The sequence below is a fragment of the Mauremys mutica genome, chromosome 7, assembly GCF_020497125.1.
Source record: "Mauremys mutica isolate MM-2020 ecotype Southern chromosome 7, ASM2049712v1, whole genome shotgun sequence".
Taxonomy (NCBI): domain Eukaryota; kingdom Metazoa; phylum Chordata; order Testudines; family Geoemydidae; genus Mauremys; species Mauremys mutica.
Window position 1 is genome coordinate 44,286,027 of NC_059078.1, and position 16,650 is coordinate 44,302,676.

General features: G+C 39.0%; 1 protein-coding gene across 1 annotated transcript in view; it reads right to left on the reverse strand.

The window, feature by feature from the left end:
• Positions 1-1,297: 1,297 nt before the first annotated feature.
• Positions 1,298-16,650, reverse strand: part of LOC123374233 (inter-alpha-trypsin inhibitor heavy chain H3-like) — a 42,992-nt gene continuing 27,639 nt past the window's right edge. Inside the window, exons 15-22 of the mRNA XM_045023954.1 lie at positions 14,547-14,552; positions 12,959-12,985; positions 12,016-12,072; positions 10,448-10,561; positions 9,579-9,783; positions 7,348-7,520; positions 2,093-2,204; positions 1,298-2,001 (exon numbers count right to left, since the gene is read on the reverse strand). Of these exons, the coding sequence (XP_044879889.1) occupies positions 1,857-2,001; positions 2,093-2,204; positions 7,348-7,520; positions 9,579-9,783; positions 10,448-10,561; positions 12,016-12,072; positions 12,959-12,985; positions 14,547-14,552 (839 nt within the window). The 3' untranslated portion in view covers positions 1,298-1,856. The remainder of the gene's footprint in view (positions 2,002-2,092; positions 2,205-7,347; positions 7,521-9,578; positions 9,784-10,447; positions 10,562-12,015; positions 12,073-12,958; positions 12,986-14,546; positions 14,553-16,650) is intronic.

Here is a 16,650-nt window from a genome sequence, read left to right on the forward strand (position 1 = left end):
ACTTTAATGGCATCTACACATGCATCAAAAAGGGGATGAACTGCAAAATTAAAAGTAAAATACTGAGTTGAGAAACAGAAAAGTGAGATGAACCTGCCATAGGAACCTTATAACAACTCTGTTGTGTCTAAGCATCCACAACTAGAGATGTCTGGCGAACAATGACAATTCTGTTTTGTGACAATTTTTGAGCTCTCACAATTTGTTTTCATTCCACAACCAAAATCTTTTGAATGTTCTTGCAAAATAGAATTGTGTCAAAACAGCTGTGTCAAAAAGCTCAGCTTTGTTATTTCTCTCTCTCCCTCTCTGGTCAGCCGTGACCGGAGAGGCTGGGACCTCAAAAACCTTCTTGACAGAACCACCAGCAAAACAGACACTTCTCCACAAAATGGTTCAGTATTGACAAAACTGTATAGTTTGATGAAATTTATTTTTTTGTTAATTTTTTTAAGACTCAAAGATATGTTGTGGACAAAATTTACTTTTGTGATGATTCTGTTTCCTTATAGTGGTCACCCCTAAAAACTTGCCGATTTTATTTTACTGGTGGGTAATTAAAACAAGGTTTTCTTATCATTTGCAATATTCCTTATTTTGCTATCAGAAATACCTAGAACACTACATATACTGTTGTAACCTTATTTATCAAAGTCAAAAAATTGGCAAATAGAGAGACTGTGTGCCCAGTGTAGTAGTATGTTTCTCCTTTACTTCTGAACCTCCCATTTTTCATTACCAAGATTAGCATGAAAACAGGATAGATATTTCTTACGGATTCTCATGCTCTGGGGTTCATCTTCCTACTCCTACTCTTTTGGGAAGTGTTCATTTTAACAGAATGTGCAAAATATTTACAGCACATGACAAAACTACTTTATTGTTGCATTTTGCTATGAATTAAAATGTAGGCCTATTTTTTCCCCGCTCTAGTGGTGGCTGGGTCACATTCAGAGGTTGATGAGTCTGATACAGATTAGCTATCGGAACTGAATTTTTCAGTTCAGGTAATAGTGATTCATGCTTTAAAATCCAGAGGTCCCATGTTGAACCCTTGTTGCCAACGACCCTGCCCAGGAACGTGGTAGTACACCAGCACAGCGCACAATACAATCAAGTACACAAATAGTTCTACAAAGTTATGGATTTACGAAATCTCTTGAAAATAAGGTCTGGTCTATCTGACCAGAAGTGTCAGATGCTCTGTTATGCTGCAGATAATTCATTACAACATTTACCTGACATTCTGGAATCTATGCCTTGTTGGATGGCAGTTGGAATGACTGAATAAGACAGCAAGTTTTGAAGCTTTTATTTATTTTGAGACTCAAGTACTTGAATTAAATGTTTTTCCTCCATTTACAGAGAGGAATTATAAAGCTTGTAAATGAATTTAATACAAAAAAGTCTATATTTGGTTTATGTGATGAAATAGAATGATTTTGTAGATATTGGTTGCATGATGCCTGTTTAGGCAAACACAACAGCTACTTTGCATTTAAGAACTAATCACACACAAACTAGCCTTATTCACTAGAATTGGTTACATGACAGTATTGCCAACCAACACACCAATTCTGGGGAGGGATAGCTCAGTGGTTTGAGCATTGGCTTGCTAAATTCAGGGTTGTGAGTTCAATCGTTAAGGGGACCATTTAGGGATCTGGGGCACAAATCTGTGAAGGCCAGTACTTGGTCCTGCTGGTGAAGGCAGGGGACTGGACTCAATGACTTTTCAAGGTCCTTCTCAGCTCTATGAGATCAGGATAGATAGGTAAGCTTACTATAATTTAATAGCTGATTATTAGAAAGCATAACTCATTCAGAAAAATGGTCTCTAAACACACATCTGAGGATTAATTTACAGTTGTGTCAAATATATTGGAAACAATATAGTCTGTGTGAACTCCATCAATCAGCCCTGCTCCATTGTTATGAACAAACCAGCAAGGGATATCAATGCCATGCTTGGGATCTTTTCTGTAATCTTTCTGCCAGCCCCTGAAATAGAAAACGTATAACTATGTAAATATCAATGCACAAGCTACAAGTAGATAAAGTAATATTTTCAAAGGACTTGATTATTATTTACCTAGTTACTGTCAGTTTATTGTTTTTGATCACGAGTGTAGCATCTGGTTTCTTGGGATCAGACCCAGGATGGATTTCAAGTATATTAAAGTCAATGGGGTGAAAAAATTGCCCTAAAAATGAGAAACAATATCAACTGTTAACATTTCATGCCTGTGATGTGCATTAAAAAAGTCATTTACGCTCCTACATTGATTTTTCAGGGTCTCCTAAGGTTCTAGGTGTACAGGGCCAAAATTTCAGCAGAATGTCAAATATGCATCCACACAATTTGTGGATACACTGATTTTGCATAAGCAAATACGAACTAACTTTCAGGCGAATTTAAGTATTTGTTTTGTATGATGTATAATATTTATTTAATAATAATTAATAATCCTTTACTCTTCTACACTATCTTCCATCCGTGTCTAAATTTTCTGTGACTTGTGTTAAAGGAAGCCAATTTGGGCATACAGCTTCATGAAATATGATGAGTACTATGCAAAAATGGATGGGTTAGACAGAGTGCTGTCTAGTTGTACATGAAACATCTTTTTGAAGATTTGATTTGCATAAGACCATTTTGTTTGAACAGCTGTAGATCCTCACAATTGAAAACTGAGTTGCCAATAATTATCTTTAAATTATTGGATTCATCTAAATTAGTTTAGGGCTGCTTAGATTAGAGATTTTATTTCAGCCCCATTTCTCCAAAAATTGTGTCCTAACTCAAGCATACACGGTAAAATTTATCTCTTTTAATCTCTCTTCATAAATTCTTCATGGTCACCTTGTTTTCTGTCATGTCTGTTCAGTTGCATTGGTTGGGCGTCTCATCCAAGCACCTACTGCTTTTATTCGACAATAAATACATGTATTGGGAAAGCAGCCATTGTAACCTTGAAAATGATTGAGCTCAGAAAACTGTTTGGTAGAATTTCTGAATTCCAATTGCTGTGCACACTTCTGGCAGAATTTTCTGCTGCTGCTTCTGCATTGTGTTGCACTGTTTGTGTAAAACTGTTATATGGCTGGTGCAGAATAACTGGCGTGTTTTCACAAATGTTAGATAATGGACATAATTGTAGTTTATTTAATAAAATACAAGGCCAAACTCAGGGGTGATATAAATGATATTATGAGATACATGCCAGTGAGCTGATATAAACCAGGCTATGTCAGTGTGCCTGTAGGATGCTGTAACTTAAAATACCAACGGGATGGGAGCAAGAACAGCGAATAATGCCCTACCTCAATGGTTTTCAAACTGTTTTTCTGGGGACCCAGTTGAAGAAAATTGTTGATGCCCATGACCCATGGGGCTCAGGGCTGGGACAGGGGATTGGAGTGTGGGGTTCTGGTGCGGACTTACCTCCAGCAGCTCCCGGTCAGCAGCGCAGCCGAGGTGCAGAGGCAGGCTTCCGGCCTGTCCTGGCACCGCAGACTACGCTGTGCCCTGGAAGCAGCCAGCACCAGGTCCAGCTTCTAGGCAGAGGCGCGCAAGCAGCTTTGCACGACTCTCAGCAGCAGACACCGCTTCTCCCCTCCCCCCAGTTCCCGGCCAATGGGAGTGCGGCTCAGGGTGGAGGCAGCAGTGTTGAATCTGCTGCTGGCCGCTTCCGGGGTGCAACGCGGTGTTGGAACAGGTAGGCACTAGCCTGCCTTAGCTGGGCAGCACTGCTGATGGGACTTTTAATGTACTGGTCGGCGGTGCTGACCAGAGCGACCAAGTGCCTGATGTGCCACGACTCAGTACTGGGTCACGACCCGAACTTTGAAAAACGCTGCCCTACCTTATCTGACCTCTTACTGTTAGCATTTTCTTGCTATAGGGCACCATTGGCCCATAAATTACACCACCTAACACACTGGCTTACCAACATGTAATTTACATCACCATTGATTACTTTTTTTTCAGATTCCAAATAGAGGTGCTAAAAAAAGGTGAGGGTACATCTGTAATAGTTCATTATTCTTCCACCATCAGCAAACTCACTGACTTGTTAGGAATACAAGCTTGTTACCCTCAACCTAAACCTGAAAGGGAAAATTGTCAGGAGTTTACAAAATTCTTGAACACATAGTAGTACTTCCAACAGATAATGCATCCCAGTAAAGGTATTACACTGGCAGAAGATATGTTTCAGTGGTGCTGTGCCTTTAAGTATGCAGCAATTCTCCAAAAAGAGACATATTTTTGGAGTTTAATGTACCCACCCTACACACACCCACATCATATACCGTTTGAAAGCTTATTTTATTTATGTACGATGAGGTACAATGTGGAGCTGTAAAGTGGTGCCGTAAGCCTGTAAGTGAGGTAAACAATGGTGTCCAAAATGAGAGTTTGTCATTTTTTTCACAGTTCCAATAACACTGCAACATGACTACTACTACAGTTTTTACTGTTTATGTTAATTTCAGCACCTTATTGTGGTATTTATTGGTCAAAGCTACCACAAAACAATGTATTTCAAGATATTTAATGGTTTTGCATGGGCAAATATTTTTAAGCTGTTTAGCATGTGGCAAAAATGGCAGATATCAGCATTTTGCAATATACTAATATGAAATGTTTTCACATCACATATTATTAATTGTCAAAGTATCTCACAAGTGATTATAATAGTTTTCTATATTTTCAATTGAAATTTGCTGAACAGATCAGCCTCACTCTGAAGGTTGTTTTCCAGCATCAATAGATTGCATGCCACAGTTTGTGCTGCAGAGTGGGTAGATATAACTGTACATGAATTCCTAATATAAAGCTTTTGTCTTTGTAGTGTTTTAGTTCAGTTTTTTAATTCAATGACACTTATGCACAGGTCAGTATTAGTGTTGGAGATGACAATACACAGCTTCGTACTGGACTTCAATCAAAGGGCTCAATAAACAAAACTGGCAGTTTTGATACTAACATTTAGATCTAATATAGATCTAATTTAGCACGTCTGTGTACTAGTACAAAATGAATGGTGGGTATTAGCGGTAGTAATGCTAACAATGCTGCTTTGGGAATTTTATCTCTATGGGGAAGTTACAGTATAAGACGACATTGTGGACAAATGGACCTTAAAGCTTACATCAAAGAAAAACAGCTCTCCACAAACTTTGAAAAATGTGTTATTTGTCAAGAAAATCAAAAAACTGCAAAACTGCCAAAAGCCACCAGTGCTGAACAGAATTCTGGGATGCTGGCATCAGAAGCCAGGAGAGATTAACTGTATTGGTTGCTACTGAATGAGATTCTGAATCTGATCAGAGAGCATCATAGTCACGTACTTCTATAGCCACCAGAGAAAGCTCATCCTCCAGCACTGGGTTTGTTGCATAGTTTGCTTGAGACAAAAACAAACAAGAAAGACAAGAAACTTCATAAAATAGAAATGTGAAAGAGCAACCAAACAGGAAAGCAGAACTTCAAAGAGAAGCTGATAACATGTTGCACAGAATAGGTATGGAAGACTTGATTGCTAAGGATACAGTTTACCACTCCAATCTTTCTTTCTTCCTGCTTGAGTAAAACAAATCTTAAAGTAAAACCAGCTAGTTACACTGCAATATTTCAGTCACCTTATCATGCTGCATTTTATCAGCTCATTAAAGAGACAGACAATGACATGTACAACAAGAAGGCTCTTCTCCTCTCCAAAGATATAAAGCCCTACTTCCCTCAGATATAGAAACTGCAAGATATGTCACTAGCAAGTTACAGGCAAGATTAGTAAAACCACTATGGTTCTGCAATTTCATTCCATGCACAACATGGACAAGGCAAGTCTACCACTGTTCTATGCCAAGGCTTAAATTAATTTGGAGCCCACCGGAGTAGAACTCTGGTAAACATTTTCAAACTCATGGGAGGCGCCAGGGCTCAGGTTTTGGGGTGTCAGCCCTGTGGGAGACACCAGGGCTCAGGGTTCGGAGCTTCAGCCTTGTGGCGCATGCCGGGGCTTCAGCTACACAGGAGGTAATGATGATGACTAGAAATGTCACCAGTGATATTACAATTCAATTATACCTGTACATATTTATTATTAAATATTTTTACCCTTTACATTGTGATGTTTTGAGGTCCCAAAGGAATCCAATTTTGTTTTGAAATAATACATTAAGCTAACAGAGTAATTAAGCTAACAAAAACAAATGCAAATACACTTCTACCCTGATATAATGCAGTCCTCGGGCGCCAAAAATCCCTATCGTGTTATAGGTGAAACCCCATTATATCGGGGTAGCGGCAGCAGGGCTCCAGCAGTGATTTAAAGAGCCCGGGGCTCCGGCCACGGAGAGCCCTGGGCCCTTTAAATCGCCACCCAAGCCCTGCCGCTGGAGCCTAAGGGTAGCGGCGGCAGGGCTCCAGTGGTGATTTAAAAAGTCCCGGGCTCTGGCTGCTGCAGGAAGCCCAGGCCCTTTAAATAGCCAGCCAAGCCTCGCTGCCACAGCTCCAGCGGTGATTTATAGGGCCCAGAGCTCCCCGCAGCAGCCGGAGCCCCAGGCCCTTTAAAGCACCGCTCAAGCCCTGCTGCCGGAGCCCCAGGGTTACTGCGCTATATGCGAACCCGTGTTATATCGGGTCACATTATATTAGGGTAGAGGTGTATGTCATTTTGATGGTATCATTTTTAATTCCTGTTTCTATGGTAATGGCACCACATGACAGCTCCATATCATACCTCATCTTAAAATAGACATAAATGATGCATGATGTGCATATGTTTAGAAAGGGTACACTGAATTGGCCAAATTGATGATGTGTGCCCCTCACTTACTTTATTCCCAGAATGACTGTTGAACATCAAATCAGGGCCTTGTCTTCACTATGGGGGAAAAAAACGGTGTGTTCTTACCATGTTAGCTAACTTGAAACAAAACGCAGGTGAAGACAAGGCAGTCTCTGAGTTTAACATGTGTTAGCAGGTCAAGATATTTCCAAGGTTAAAAAAAAAACCTTTTTTCCTAGTCTGGATGCATGCACAGGGAGTTGGCAGATTTTGGCTGTACAGTGAGTAATGGGTATTTTAATAGTGCCTGTCTCTAGGTGTAAAATGATGATGAAACTGAAACAAGAAACATCCACTCTTCAAAGAGTTTGAGAGAGTTGGTGCAATAAGGAAAACAAGCCTGTAGATGGGAATTGGGCAGAGCTTAAGGTGGATCAGCGAGGCTAGTGAGGGCAAGTGGGTCAGTTTAAGCACTGGGAAAAGAAATAAGAAAAATAGTTGTTAAAGTTTTGAAGAGTCGGACCCCACAATGCCTTACGTGACTTCATACCTAATAAGCCATGGGTACGTTCAGACAGCTTGTGACTATCCAGCGTATACAATCCTAGGAAGTCCTGGTGTAGAGGATGCTTCTTCCACACTTGGTGCAAAACAATAACAAATGATGCGCCATCTCCCATTGAAAGCACTAGATTTTTTTTCCTGTTGATTATGACAGTTAGACTGGGGAAAAAAGAAGCCATAATTAAGAAATCTTGTTTCTTGATGTCATTATTGTGAATAACAACAAAATTACTAGAGATGATGAAGGACTTGAGAAAGAAAAACTGTCTGACAAACAAGAAAAGATTTCAGCATGGGGTGTGTGTGTGTGTGTGTGTGTGTGTGTGTGTGTGTGTGTGTGTGTGTGTGTGTGTGTGTGTGTGTGTGTGTGTGTGTGTGTGTGTGTGTGTGTGTGTGTGTGTGTGTGTGTGTGTGTGTGTAGTATTGAGACTGAATGCTAATCCCTCACTTTCAAATCTCTTTGCAAATCACTTGTATTAAAACACCTACTAGAACTGGCCACCTAATAATGGATAGGTTGAGACACAATTGGATATAGTATGCCTATGTATTTGTTTATTAATAAAATTTATGCCTTTCATCACTAGAATGCTGTGTGTCACTACTCTCTCCCCTTTAACTGTCTGAGCTGAGACAGTAAACTCTCCAGACTGTGTCATCAATGTTATATGCAGTGTAGTTGTAATCATGTCGGTCCCAGGATATCAGAGAGACAAGGTGACTGAGGTAATATCTTTTATTGAATCAACTTCTCTTGGTGAGAAAGACAAGCTCTCACAGTGTGGCTCGAAAGTGTGTCTCTCTCACCAACAGTCCAATAAAAGATATTACCTCACCCACCTTCTCTGTCAATGCTAGTAAAAATAAAGCTCCAATCTTGATTAAGTTCTTTGGGCATTACCACAATAAAAATATTAAATGCACAAGACAGATTGTGTCTTTGCTATCCTGCTCTTTCTACTGCACAGTTCTAACAGGTTCTAGCTGTGCATCTGAGGAGAGCAGAACACTGAAGTTGATCTTCCCTTTGTTCTGAGACAAGAATTTTACTCAGAGTACCTAGTGAAAATTTGAAGAGGTAAGGCTGTGAATATTGAAGCTAATTTAAAAACAGTAGCTGATCCTCAACTATTTTGTATCTTGGATAGTCATTTATATCTGTACAAACTGCATATAAAATGCTGCCATTCTGATCTGGTGCCTGGTATAAATAACTCCACACTGAGAAAGTAGGTAGAGAATCAGGCCCTAACTAGTTTTATTTTTACACACACACACACACACACACACACACACACACACACACACACACACACACACACACACACACACACACACACACGAAGAGACATTGATTCCTCTACATATAAATGGCATGATTTCCATTTCTGAAAATATGTGTTTGTTACAATATATCTGTTTTGTCTTTGAGCAAAATTTTTGTGAAACTTAAAACTCTGACAATTTATATATAGAATAGGCCACACCTTGTTATTTATCTCTTGAAGATTGTTAGTCACTGTAATATTGGGTACAAAGCTAAATCCTGTTTTACGTAAGGGGAAAATTCTGCTCTCATTTATTATTGTAAATCTAGAGAAATTTAATGATAGTTACTCTGGATTTACACAGTGAAGCTGAGAGCAGAATCTAGCAGGATTTGAACTGGTATTAGAGTTTTCAGCTTATCCTTTGCATGTTCATAAAATGTATCCTCAATTTTAGTAGAGCTGTGCAAATAAAAGGTTTTTCAGTTCTTTGATGATTCCAAAAAATAAAATAAAATACAAGTTTTGGATCAGTCTGAAAGTGAAATTTTTCAAAAAGTAAAAAAAATTATTTCTGGTCAAATGAAATGTTTCATTTTGACATTTTCTAAATGAAACATTTCAATTTTGACCATTTAAAAATGTTGATTTTTTAATAAAATTAAAGGAAATTGTGAAACAAAAAGTTGTTTAGAACTGAAAATTTGAAACATTTCATTTAGAAAAATGTCAAAATGAAGTTTTTCATTTTTCCCCCTGAATTTAAAAAAAAAAAATGTTGGCTGAAACAATTCAGCAAAACTGGCTTTCACAAAACCTATGCTGTTGTTGAATCTGGATTTCCACCAAAAAAGTTTCAGATGAAAAATTTCACTCAGTTTATTCTTTAGTGAACAATAGCTTTTTCACAAATTTGAAAATTCTTGAATGATTCTGGTATTTGTGATACCCTTCTTGTCGCAGGGTGACTGTATCAAGCCAGGTGAAAACTGTCTTCTTTCTGCCCTTCTGGAGGGTTATTTTCTCAGGAGTTACTTCTAGTTTTAATTCCAGCTTCTTATTTTCAATCCCAAGTTTTCCAAAATATGTGTTTTGGATCTTTGCATCACTGCTCACTCTCTTATCCCCAATAAGCTGCCCATTGACTCTGATGCCTAAAATTAAAAAAAGAAAGATTCTGGTCAGCATATGTCAAGGAATGACATGGAAAAACTAAATCTGAGAAAATAAATCAGTTCAGAATCACATCAGAATTGTGATCTTATTTATTGTGGTCCAGAGCAGCGTGTAAGAGCTATAATGCAATGGAGAATCTGGCCTGGAGTCTTCTGCTGAATGGGAATTCACTGAGAATAAGTGGCCGTCCACCAGAGCATATGGAATAAGATTCTACTTGTATTGGTTGGCGGCTTCAGTGTTGAAAAGGAAAAGTCTGAGCCATTATTCTCTATCACTCATTTTAAGCCTTTTCCAGGCATTCCAGGCAAGTTATAGCAAACATGACTTATTTGGAATTCTCACTACTTCCATTCACTGGGCCATATTATACCTGTACAATTCCTCTGAGGGGATGGCCAAGAGTTCCTTTTCCTACTAAAAGTGAAAATATATTCACACTAATGGTACAGTGCACTTTACCTTTTACACTAAGTGAAGGAATATTCCCTTGCTGTAGCTGTGTAACTCCCATTAATGTCACTGGAAGTTACAAGCTCACATTGTGTCAAGGAAGAGAAGGGCCTTATAAATGTAAGGTGAAGAGCCCTCTATATGAAGTAAATATCCTGATTTTCTGTATTTAAAGAATGAAAAACTCACCTGTAACTGGGTCATTTATTAAATTTAACACTGCACCCGTCTCTTCATTGATATTGAAACAAATGGCATCTTCTTTTTGTGGCACTGATATAATGAAGTGTGGATCTCCGTCAACTGTAAATAATAATCACTAGCATTTATATAATGCTGCAGATGTTCAAAAGTTGTGTACAAACAAAAACTAGTTAATTAAACATTATTATGTCTCCTCTTAGTTGATTTATACTGCCTCTTTAGAACAGCAACTTTTAAATTAGAGTGAAACAGTGAGATTAGAATGAAAGAGTAGCTACATTTAGCAATGGGTCTAGCTAATACACCTCCACCCTGATATAACGCTGTCCTCGGGAGCCAAAAAACCTTATAGGTGAAACCGCGTTATATCGAACTTGCTTTGATCCACTGGAGTGCACAGCCCCGCCCCGCAGCGCTGCTTTACCGCATTATATCAGAATTTCTGTTATATTGGATCGCATTATATCGGGGTAGAGGTGTATCAACATATTTTACTGGGTGGAGGTAGGAGAAATTGGAACCCAATGAGATTTCTGGACCTAAAGATAACAAATCCTCATGTGAGTTTTAGCAAAATAGTTTTGTTGTGATAAGCGTGTGTGTTGTGATAAGAGTGTCCAGTAACAAGGCCATCTACATAGGAGGCAACTTTGTTAGGAAAATATGATATCCTAATGCAAAAAGTGCTTTAGAATTAGACCAAAGAACACAGTCTGAGCTTAATGTGTATAGTTAAGAAATCATTTGATTCCTACAAAATGTTTCCACGAATAGGCAAATGCCAAAAAGATAAATTTCTGGGATGAGAGTTTTAGGGGGGCTAGATAAAGAGAAGCTGAATATAACACCCATTTTTTTGCAAAACTAAAAGCTAACCCACAATGTTTAGCAAAATCCAAAGAATCCTGGTTTTGTCCATCTTTCCAATGTGACATGGAATTGTGGAAGAGTTAAAGCTATGTAAAATCAATATAATATACCCCAGTACTCTGGCTTGCTGCTTGGAAGAGAGCAAGTTGGGAATTTTTTTAAAATTTACTTATAGAATTGACCCTATTGAAAGATCTTCTGAATATAAAACTTCTAAATTCTACAGGTGAAGAAAAAAAAATCTATAACCCAACTACTAAAATTTAACATACTAGTGCTACACCAAGTGGCAAACCAAGAAGTAAGCCCTTAGCCTCGAGTAAGCTCTGTTGGGAATAGTAACAAGGAGGGACGTGAAAAAATGCTGGTGAAAGTAGGAGGTTGAGTGATTACCATTCAGACAAAGAAGAGAAAAGTAAGGGTTATTGTCAAGAGGTTTAGGAGCAGAAAGAAAGACCATGATAAAGATTAAACCAGTGAAGGCTGAATGTTATAAAAGAATAAGGAAAATTATAGAGCAAATTAAAATGTGAGCCTATGGAACAAAAATTGCTTATTTATTTTGTTTTTATGAAAATTAATTATACAAAAGATTATGAAGAATTTTGCAACTTGGTCTTTTTAAGGTTCTCCTCTTTTTTTCAGAGAAGACCTTTTCCCTATTTTATTTAAAACAAACTCACCACTAGTATATAGGGAGGGGATTTGAGGACTAGAGTACAAATAAGAATGTGTTGGATCTGCATAGAAACAAAGAACAAAGATTGTTAGAACTAAAATCAAAAGGGGATATTTGCACATTGTATCTACAACACAGGTAGGATGTTAACAATTTAAATTACTTGTTCAAGCTTAATTTCTATTCTAGTTCTAATACATAATGGTTATGGTTTGATGGTACTGCTCTGCACTGCCATGTGCAAAACCCAGGCTTGAGTGTCAATTCCAATTTCCAATTTACTGGTTCAGCAGCTACTAGAAGTAATTGTGTTTATTCTCTGTGAATGACTGGGTATCACAAACAGGTTGTGAAGCTATTTCCTCTGATATTTCTTGTCTGGAAGAGGACAGACTATGACAGTACTTAAGGCTGGAAGAGGAAGGCAGAAGACTAAAAACAGAACAAATGGAGATGATTGTCAGGGCTTTCTCAAGTACATCGGACACTATCTACACACACACAGTTTGCTATAGCTGCAGTGTGACAGTTGCTGCTGCTCTTGAATCAGGCAAAGTGTCATCGGGCTAGAGACAAACTCATTTACATTGTCTTCATCATCTGATGCTCTCCACTTGAAGCACCAAAGGAACTCTCTTCCAGTGATTCCAACATGTGGCTCAGAGATTCCCAATGAATATTTTGGCAAGCTGTGGAAGCCTGATCTGTGATGCTTCACAGCTGTAAGATTCGAGCCCTAAATCATAAGGATGTTTATACATATGACTGTTCAATCTTTAGTTGCATTTTAACCTATTATGTTGAATTTGCTAGTCTTTTCCTAGAGTTTGTTAAAATATAGGTGAAAACACAGAGAAACTTACTTCCCTTTGCCTGATCATTTTTGTTGCCTGAAATGACTCATTTGACCAATCTAGTTCATTCAGAAACTCAAGATTATGACTTACATGATTGAGTGCCTGGGACAGCCCTTGCTGTGAATAAAACAAAACAGCATTAGAACAGATAAATGAAAGATAAAAATAAAATATATCCTGCATTTATCTATAGATTTCTAGATGTTTAGAAAACACATACTGCATCATCCCTTGTTTCCCAAGCTGAGAGCATTCCAGAGACAGCAAACCCAACTCTTGGAGAAAGGAAATGTCTTGTGTAGCTTTTGAGAAATCTGCTCAGGCCAACATGCAGAGCAGCACTAATGAGATCCAAAGGGAGCTTTCCGACAATATTGGAGCTCTTAAGAGTTAAGGAGTAGGGGTGAAGCAAATGTAGATATGAATATTGATAAACAACCACACTAATCTAGCAAAGTTGAAACTTACATGGGACATTTAAACAAAAAATCTTACATGAATCTGGCCTATCCCCAGAAGTGCAGGGGAGGAGGGGAGTGGGTTAGGAAAAACATTTGAAGTAAAGGAGAATTAAGAACTAGAACAGGTTACCAAGGGAGGCTGTAATCCCCATCATTGGAGTTTTTTAAGAATAAATTGGACTAACACCTGCCGAGGATGGTCTAGGTACACATGGTCCTCCCTCAGCATAGGAGGATGGACTAGATGACCTTTCAAGGTCCATTCCAGCCCTACATTTCTATGATTCTATGTAGCATAGATGCAGACACCGTACTTGGGTCAAATTCTGCTCTTTTCTTTAACCCCTGGAAGAAGCCAAGTCAACAATTCATTTCTGAGGCCAGACCATCTCCTCCCATAGTAAAACTTGTTGGGGGCAGGGTGTCTCTGAGGATCCTCTTTTGCCATTCCTCCCCAATTTGGCTGTGGGGCATGTGTTTTCCATCCATCACAGGTCCTGCTCCAAAACCTGCCAGATTCCCAGGGATCTCTAAGAGGCCAAGACCATCTGCATGGAGGCCCAGTGCTTCTACACCTGTTCTCTGGCAGTATAGCTGTGTTGGGGGGATTCTCATGGGGGCTGTGGGACTGTTCACAGAAAAGACATATTATCTCATCTTGTCCTAGTAAACTCTGTGGCTGGAGGGGGAATGGTGTACATCCCATCTGATTCTACCCACTCCTCTGCTTTGTCAGTCTCCTCCACTTCTTCCATGTGGATCCTAGACTTATGGAGCAGCCTTCATGGGGACGAGGTGGCTTGGTGCTGAATGGGCAACTGACACCCCTGGTCCTCCATGTGAGAGGAGAGAAATCTGTGGACCAAGAGTCACCTCCATATAATTATCTGGTGGTGAATGATCCTGCCCATGGAAAGCAACTAACAATTCTTATTATTTGCTTGTATTAGGCACCTAGAGTCTACCGTTATAGGTTCATTACAATTTCCAAAGACAGCTGGAGCTGAGTGAACAATGAAAACAATTATTTATGAATATTCTGCTTGAAAAAAAACATAAAATTCTTACCCATTTATGAATTATTCACTCAGAATACTGCTCAAATAATTTTATTTTTTGTAACGTGTAATTTGTCAAATAGATGACTCAGCAACTAATACTCAAGCAGCACTAAGCGACAGAAGTACTGGGTAAAACAAACAGAATTTGAAACTTACCTTCAGCTGTTATCAGGGATGGATATGAAATAATCATAATAAAAAAAAGTTAAGTTAGTTTCAGGCACACAGTTAAACAGTTGGATAATCTGCTCTAATATGAAACACCATTTTAATTAGGTATTCTGAAGAAAAATCAAACATGGTTTGATGGTTCAGACATAACTCTTGTAGCATTTTAAATTTCAAGCCCATATTCTTGCTGTTGATGTGAGTAAATGTAAACCAACTGCAAGGGGAACAAATGAAAAGAAAATGTTTAACATATGGGACAACAAATCTGGAATCAATTATGCATGTGAAAAATGAATATTAGCCCGTGGGAACAGTTATACTGACAATTGCTTCACTTTCATGCAGCTGCCAAGTGGTCTTGATAATTTTACTCTATTGCAATTTTCATGACATGAGATGAGACCCTTCATATTTCTGGTATAGCTCATGACTATGGTTGAATCTGTAACCCTATTTGCATGCCCAGAAGGGGCAGGTTGGTCAGCTGGGAGCACATTTGAAGGCCAGGGATTTGTGAAGAAACTATCAGAGTGCTGGGAAGCAGGCAAGGAGAGGAAAGCCATTAGAGTAGTGGAGGGGAAGTCCAGCTGGGGTGTTTTGTGGAAGGTTTGGTGGACCTAATCCAAGGACAAGATACGAATGAGGAGAATCAGAGCAATGTATGTGGTGAAGTGATAGCTGAAAAGGAATATACTTGTCTTAATTTCCTCAGTACAGCTTACTAAAGATGGACAGAGTCATTTTTAATGCCATATAGGTTAAGTAGGAGAAAATGGGCTGTAAGGGAGAACGCTAAATTAATGAACAATTAGCTAATAACTAACACAGTAAACAACAAGGGAAAGATAAATGGATCTGAATTTTAAATGACTACTTTCTTCTATTGCACCATATATGTATATTACGTTTTCCAAACATGAAGATATTATACCTGCCCTTCAGCTATCTCAATGTCTGAGAAAGCAAAACCTTACAAGAGTACTTTGTCTTCACATGAGTAAGAACTTTCTGGATCTGACCCCGAATTAAAATAATATACAGAAAAGTTTAGGAGGAAGGGATGTGAACTGAAGTTGAGCATGTCTAGATTATTTAGGTTAAACGTGTTTCTTGGTTTTATTTATTTTATTGTTTTGAGATGTTCGTATTTTTATATACCATGATTTTGAATTTACAATATATTTTAAATTTATGGGCAAATGGGTAGCAATGGAAGGTGGACTGATGGAAGTGAGTTTAAAGGACAAAAATGATTCTGTGTGGTGCACAGGAGAAAGCTATACTAACCATAGAAGGGCATGGCTTGGAAAATACATTTTCATATTGTGACAAAGTTCTGTCCTTGACTCCATGGGTCCTGCGTTTCCTGGCGGATTTTTGCTAGCCTCAGAGGCTCCCTGTGACCCTCCACATAGCCCTTCTCTCTCTAGAGGCCAGGGTCACAGTTTACTTATCCATTTTCATCATAAGCCAACAATGGAGGTGAGGAGAAGCAATCCTCCCTTGCACAGTCTCTTTTGTCTCCCAGTCTCAGTGATTAATCAGGGAGGGGAGGGGGAAGCCCAGGCTCACCCTCTACTCTGGGCTCCAGCCCAGGGAACCTAAAATTAGCAGCTATGGTAGCTGACTTTTTGGAAATAGGACATGTACAGTTCCCTGGGCCACTTCCCCACAGCAGCTCCCCGCTCAATATCTCCTTCACCGTTACCTCAGGGCCTCCTTCCTTACACCTGATATGGATTTCTATTGCTTCATTCCTCCAACAGCACAGCTTCTGACACTCACACCTCACTGACTAACTGGGAGGCTTTTAACTAGTTCCAGCCAGCCCTTGATTGGCTTCAGGTGCCCAAATCAATGTAGCTATCTCCACTGCCTTCTAGAAGGATCTCAATTGGCCCCAGGTGTCTTGATTAACCGGGAGCAACTGCCATTTGGTTACCATGGTACTAGGGATTTGTTTAGCCTGGGGCTAACATACCTGTTCCTCACAACTTTACTGAAGCCATCAGCCCTTGCCCCATCACAATATATATATGAAATTCTGCTTGAATGTGAAAAGTGCCTATCTAAGGGAATGTCAATGGTC